This window comes from Trachurus trachurus, assembly GCF_905171665.1.
Source record: "Trachurus trachurus genome assembly, chromosome: 3".
NCBI classification, from domain to species: domain Eukaryota; kingdom Metazoa; phylum Chordata; class Actinopteri; order Carangiformes; family Carangidae; genus Trachurus; species Trachurus trachurus.
In genome coordinates, this window is record NC_139893.1 from 3816045 (window position 1) to 3823152 (window position 7108).

Consider the following 7108-nt stretch of genomic DNA (forward strand, 5'->3'; position numbering starts at 1 on the left):
TTGCTCGTAACAACAGTCACACCTTTTGCTAAGAGTGTGAAACCCACACTTTCTTTGGTGTCAGCTAAACTGGGGCAGGTCCACCTACTGGTCCTAGGACACAAAACACAGCTGCAAGAACATGAACCTGAACAAAGAGTGAAGCTTTTGAACCAAACCAGTGGTGTAAATACATTTTTGTGAAGAAAGGATACTGTGTCAGTGAAGTTTAGTATTCGTATTGTTTGTAAAAGTCACAATATTTTGTGTGTCTCTCTCAGGTGTGTATTCCCAGAAACCCAAAGTGCACACAATGGCAGGTGAGCTGGTGGTGCTCCAGCATTGCCCTCATTCTATAGGCTTTAATGGTGATGAGTCCAAACTGGTGTGGACCAGTCACACAGCCCAGGGAAGTCATGTGATCTCTGATCTGTCACCGGCTGAGCTGATGCAGAGGAACATGCTGCTTGATGGAAGAAGTCTGGTCATTCTCAGGGCGTCGGTGAACCAGCAAGGGAACTACTCATGCCTTCTGAGGTAAATCTGCCCAATTCATGAAGTCTGTAAATGTTTTACCTTAATAATTTAAAGGGATTAGGGCTGCCCCCGACCAAAGATTTTCTTGGTCGACCAGTGGTCGTCATTTAGCTATATCAAATCAATCAGCTTTATTTATATGGCACTTTTCATACATTGCAGTAACACAAAGTGCCTCACAGAGGATAAAAACAAAACACATGATCATCTTTCACTGAGCTCTGATATGGAGGAACTGTAACCACATTAAGTCATCTGTGTGCTGGTGTTTGTGTGTGTCTGTGTGTGTGTGTCTCTTTAATCACATGAAGTTACCTGTGTGTGTTTGTGTGTGTGGGAGAGGAGTGTGCGCATACGCGCGCATGTGTATGTTACCTGTGTGTTTTGGTATGTGTATGTAACTGTAATCACATGAAGCTACCTGTATGTGTTGGTGTGTGTGGCTCCAGGTGGATTGTTTATGAAGTTAACGAGCTCTGGCCTGAGGCTCAGAGGTTACCACGGCAACTTGAGGTGGTTGCCAATGACGATAGAGCCCCCCCAGGCTGAGACAGACAGAAATGTCAAGAAAAAGAGCGATTTTCTGCTTCTGCACTGGTCTCGCATTTAGGCTTACTGTGACAAAACGGTAACTCCTATCAGAACAAAACACAGATCACATTGCTCTAAGGACTTCCTGAAAAACACTGGCGATTTTAAAACAGGAATCCATTCTGCTTCTCTCAGAAAATAATTCGTAAACTGTTGAGAAAAGTAATAGCACACCGATCCCGATCAAGACACACGTTTAGATATAATTTATATCTATAACTAGTAGCGAACCAAAAATCCGGAAGATGAAAAAATATAAGAAGAAAAAATCCACACAATAACAGTAGTGCCCGGTGCAATTGCCCGTGGCCCTAATTATGTAACATTACGACACATTAAGCAAATACTCGGTACTACTTGCGTTTTTGAAATCCCTCCGCCCAGCAGCCGTGTATGGAATGTAATTCCGGCTGCATTTGCCTCAAAAACAACTATCCATTTGAGCAAGTGATGTGCTTTTGCAGGTTATCCACTAGGTTTTGCACTAACTGTTGTGCAAATGTTAATAGTGATGTGAGAAAAGCACCAAAGCGACTGAGAAAACTGTAATATGTATTTCCTCTATACCATGACAGGAATACCAGCAGCCAATCCTGGTTCAAGCTGACGGTACATACAGTGAAGTCCAAAGAGTATGAGAAGTTGAACACATACCCAAAGACATGTAACAGTCAACAGTCCTGCAGGCTGCACTGTCCTCCAGTCAATGTCCCTCCAACTATTACCAGAGTCGACCCCACATGGCTCAAGGTAAATTTATACAGCAGGTTTCTGAGAGTGAATTTGTGATTGTGATGTGGTTTGGTCAATGCAGCGTGTTTCAACCTATTTGATTTATAAATCTTACTCATATTAATTCACCTAACTTTCTTTCCCATACTGTAGGACATTTAAAGTGTGCTGCCAATATTTTAAACAGATTTCTTTGCCTAGTGTCAACTAAATTGTCCATCTTGTAGGAGGGTGAGAGAGCAGACAATTATTTCCGAAGTGTTGAAGAGAAAGACAGCGGTAACTACCTCTGCACCTGGTCTTTCCTTTATCTCAATCAAACCTATAATGTCACCTTTACTGTGGGACTTAAGGTCAAACCAAAGGGTAAGAACAGAATTTTGTCAACATGTTTATCTCTATTGAAGTTCATATGTTCATAAACTATAGTAAAACATTTTCTTCTTTCTTGGCACAGAACCTGGGAAAACTTCATATATCACATCACCACGCAACGCAACTGTGTTTAATGTGACTATGGGTGAGCTACACAATGTCTTTTATATGTGGATACACATCAAGACACTTATTATTACCTTCTGAAATTAGATTAATTTTAATCTTCTGTGTTCTGCTTCTTCCAGGTGAACAGACGGTGATTGAATGTAAAGCTGAACTGTACTCAGAGTTAGACCGAGTGCGTTGGTACAGTGGAGAATCAATTGTGGACAAAGAAGACACCAGCTCACGAGTTTTCTACAATATCACAAAGTAAGCACTGCACACACATGCACCAGCTATTACAACAAATTAGAAAATGTCATTAACTCAAGACACATAAAATAACTTGTCTTCCTTACATGATGTTCCTTCTTTTCTTTAGCAGGGAGAAACATGGTGATGAAACAAAGGTGACGGCTTCTCTGGTCTTCAAGAAAGTGCTGGAGGAAGATCTGAGAGAAAACTACACCTGTAAACTGGTCTCTGCCTCCCAACTCATGACCTTTGTCTCTGTCACTCTGCGCCCCAAAGCAGGTATAGTTCTTTTTCTCATTTTCTTCATTTGTATAAAAGTTTTGAAATAATTGTTTTATTTTTAGTCAAAAATCTTAGAAAGTCCTGCAAATTATTGAGGTGGAGATTTGATATGTTTGAGCTCAGCTGTCTTGCATACAGTACATTCAAATAACAGATTTGTATCACCCAACAGCTGGTCCCTCTTACGTTGTCCTGGCTCCCATCATTGTGGGCATGATGGTGGTTATGGTCGTCACAGTAGTTGTCTATGTGAAGCTCAAAATTGACATCACTCTTTTCCTAAGAGACACTCTTGGCTGCTATAGACAAACCTCAGGTGGGAGTCATGTATATATTTTTTTGCCTTTTGTTATATTTCAACTAACAACTTATACAGTACGTAAGAGTGACATATTGGTCCTGTTGGACAACTGTTTGTTGTCGTTTGATTAGATGGAAGAAGCTACGACGCCTTTTTGATGTGTTATGAGAGCGACACGGATGCAGGACTAAATGCTGAGGACAGAAAATGGCTGGAGAGAGTTCTGGAAGAAAAGTTTGGTTACAGTCTCTGTCTTTACGACCGTGACGTCTTACCTGGGACAGGTTCGTATTTAAAGGGATAGTTAATCATTTTGGCAAATTCGCCTATTGCCATAATCCCTATAGTCACAGCAGTAGATTTATTACCTTTAATAATCGGTGCATGTTGTTTTGAGATCGGCGGGGCAGAGACGTGAGCTGCTCAGTGAACACAATGGAGGTGAACGGTACAAGTCCCCTGTCCCTCATCAAACTCATCAAATACACAATCCAACAACTCCACAACGCTCTGGCGGACAAGTTGTGACTTGTGTAGCCGATGTCATATCTGGCCCTCTGCGTTGTGTTTCTCAAGGCCTGCCCTAGGTGGGGTTCGATCCCACGACCTCCTGCACCGGAGGCGACGATGAGATACTCATGTAGAAGTATGTAACATTACGACACATGAAGCAAATACTCAGAACTGCTTCTTAAATCCCTCCGCCCAGCAGCCGTGTCTGGAATGTAGTTCCGGCTGCATTTCCCTCTAAAACAACTCTGTCTGGTAACGTTTTGTTATTATCTCATAGCGTGGTGAATGTGCAGCTCACAACTTGTCCACCAGAGCGTTGTGGAGTTGTTGGATTGTGTATTTGATGAGTTTGATGAGGGACAGCTGACCTGTACCGTTCACCTCCATTGTGTTCACTGAGCAGCTCACGTCTCTGCCCCGCCGATCTCAAAACAACATGCACCGATAATTAAAGGTAATAAATCTACTGCTATGACTATAGGGATTATGGAAAGAGGAGGATTTGCCAAAATGTTGAACTATCCCTTTAAGACATCCCTGAACTAAAACTATTCATGAGGTCATTTTTAATCTTCCCTGTGTGTTTTTGCAGCCACTGCAGAAGCAGTGTTAGACTGTGTCGAGCAGAGCCGGACGGTGGTTTTGGTCCCCACCTCCTCTGATCCTGGTCTTGGTTCTGGTCTGCTGAGCGCCATCCATGAAGCTCTGGTGGAGAGGCAGAGTCGCTTGATTTTGATCAAAACTGAGAGGACACAAGAGCAAACACCAGGTCCCTTAACTGAGGCCTTGGAGTTTCTTGGTGAGGCTGGAGTGTGTGTCACCTGGAAGGGCTCACGCACTGCGTCGTTCTCCTCCTCCTTCTGGAAACAGCTGCGTTATTATCTACCTGCCTCACCAAAACCACAACTTTTATCCCTGCAAATCAAGGATGTTGCCTCCTATCAAAATGTTTAGCCAAGTTAGAATTAATATCTTATATCATGCCCTTCATTGTCATCTGTCTGAACGTGCAATAAAGAATTAAATGTAGATAACTTTTTAACATTTATATAATCCTAATTCTTCAATGGATCATCCACTATTTTTTAATTAACTTTATTGGGTGTTGCTCCTTCATTAAGACTGAACACTGACACAATCAACGTTTCCTGTTAGCTGCAAATACCTATAATTTATGCATGAAAATAATGTGAAAATTTACATAGCATGAGACTTTACATCATGTTATATACTGTGTCTTTGATGTCACTGTCATGTTGCTCTTGATCTCTTTGGTCCCGTCCCCCTATCACAGTATTCACTGTACCTTACTCTCAATCCTGGTAAATATGTTTGAAATGTAATTATACTGTAGCTAAATCTTTTTTTTTACCTAAATCAGTATTTTTTATTTTAAAAATGTTCTGTGAATTATGTTGGACTCATTGTCTTTTCTACTCCTGTCAACAATGTGCAACATTAGCTAAGTGTAAAAGTTGAAATTAACATGAACAAATTACTTGTTTAATAAGTGATTTGTGCTCATGTCCTGTCTACTGTATATAATATAAAAGATGTATTCTGTTACACGCGGTGTAGCCTATTGCTTGAGTAGTTGAGAAACTAAACACATGTCCATGCTCTGTCTTGTTCACTGTTAGCATTAGCATAACCCAATATAAGAATTCAAGATGGCCGCTTCTCACATCAACAGTTATGAACGCAGTAGCTAGGCAATGTAACTTACATGTCCGTTACACCCAAGCCATTAATAGAGGAACTGGGACAACACTGATTATCTATCAGCTCCGCAAAGCTCTTTTTGTTTTTCAGTATTGTTTTTAATTTCATTTTGACTTTTAATTGATGACCGGAAGGACGGGGGAAGAAGAGCAGTGAGTCTCCTAGCAACAGGTAGAGTTTTAGTTTTAGTTTCATTTGTTAGGATCCCCATTAGCTGCACTCGAGAGCACCGCTAGTCTTCCTGGGGTCCACATTTAAGACCAGTAGGAAACATACAATCACAACATGAAAAAGACAAGACAAGTCAGCAAAATTTACATTAAATCTGCACAATCGGATTGTCATCTACATAAAAGAACGTAGCCTAGAGACAATGCAAACAACCATAATGATCAGAAGAGGATTGTAGGCTACTACACCGAAAACACCTGGTTGTTCAGTAGATGGAATAAGATCAAAGAAAAAAAATGGCCAACAGAGAAAACAAACACTGCTATTAATGTTGTTTTACGTTAGCAATCGAGCCCTGAAAGCAAAAATCAGACTGAGGGCAGATGTCGCTTTACGATATTGCTATTAAATGTAGCCTACTGGACCTTTATAATGTCATTGTCTTGGTGCTAACGTGAACGGAACACTTTACAGTAGACGCCACCAACGACGTGCACGAAAAAACAAGCACGTCACAACAAATTTCCCTCTGTTGAATTTTGGTTTTTGGACCGACCAATTCATTGTAAAAAATTTATTTATTGATTTGAATGTGGTAATTTCCTACAGAGCCCTGAGGCAGCACTGCTCTTCTGTCCAGCACATGTAACAGATGTGCACTCACTCCACCCATAAAGGACATGCTAACCAATTTGCCAAGCGGTTGTTAACCTCTTGGCGAAGCGGTTAGCATCGTCACCTGCCATGCAGGGGACCAGGGTTCGAACCCCACCTAGGGCAGGCCATGAGGAACACGGGGAGCATACATCAGTCCGACTGCCCAAAAGTCCAACGGCTCATTTCTCCGACTACCCATTCTACAGTTAAGGTTAGGTTTAGGGTAAGGTTAAGGGTTAGGGCTACTTAAGTCGGAGAAATGGGAGGTCGGACTAATGGACGCAAAAATAAAGAAATGTATGGTCGGAGAAATGGGTAGTCTAGTCGGACAGACGTCATGTGCCCGAGGAACACAACGCAGAGGGCCAAATACGAACATCGGCTACACACACAGCTGAAGCTTCACTTTACATTCAAACAAACTAATCCATGAAACCATACAGTAAGTTCCATAAGTTAATCAGCTTGTTTTCTTCCTCGGGATGACGACGCAGGTTGAGCAGTCGATCACCTCAGGAGACCGACTGCTGCCTCTGAGACGAGCTGCGGCTCCTTTAGGTGGAGCTTGTTTTTGGATAAACTGACCACAGATTGGGATCTAACGGTACTTTCTCACATGAAAAATAAAGTGACACATTAACAGCTCTACAGCGGGAATTAAAACAGCTTCTAGCTGCTTTACCGCTATCGCTGTAGGTTCAAGGTTGGCGCGAATCACATTCAGTACTACGGTATACCACGTGTGTCGTAAAATATGGTACATGCGAAAAAGAAAATGTTCGCTCCCTCGATCGCCTTGTCAACAAAATTGAACTCGGGTTGCACCATCAAGTACCCCAGTGCAGGTACTGTATCATCTTTGTGCAGCAAGCCAGTGTAATCCCAATG

The 7108-nt window shown here is 41.9% G+C and overlaps 1 protein-coding gene across 1 annotated transcript; it reads left to right on the top strand.

Moving 5' to 3' along the window:
* Positions 1 to 292: 292 nt before the first annotated feature.
* LOC311008069 (interleukin-18 receptor 1-like) lies at positions 293 to 4624 on the top strand (the record flags this gene model as incomplete). Its single annotated transcript, XM_084001502.1, has 9 exons — positions 293 to 516; positions 1683 to 1857; positions 2067 to 2205; positions 2297 to 2359; positions 2463 to 2589; positions 2705 to 2853; positions 3029 to 3172; positions 3289 to 3441; positions 4263 to 4624. 9 exons carry the CDS (start codon positions 293 to 295, stop codon positions 4622 to 4624), a joined length of 1536 nt encoding a protein of 511 aa, XP_083857628.1.
* Between the last annotated feature and the right edge of the window lie 2484 nt (positions 4625 to 7108).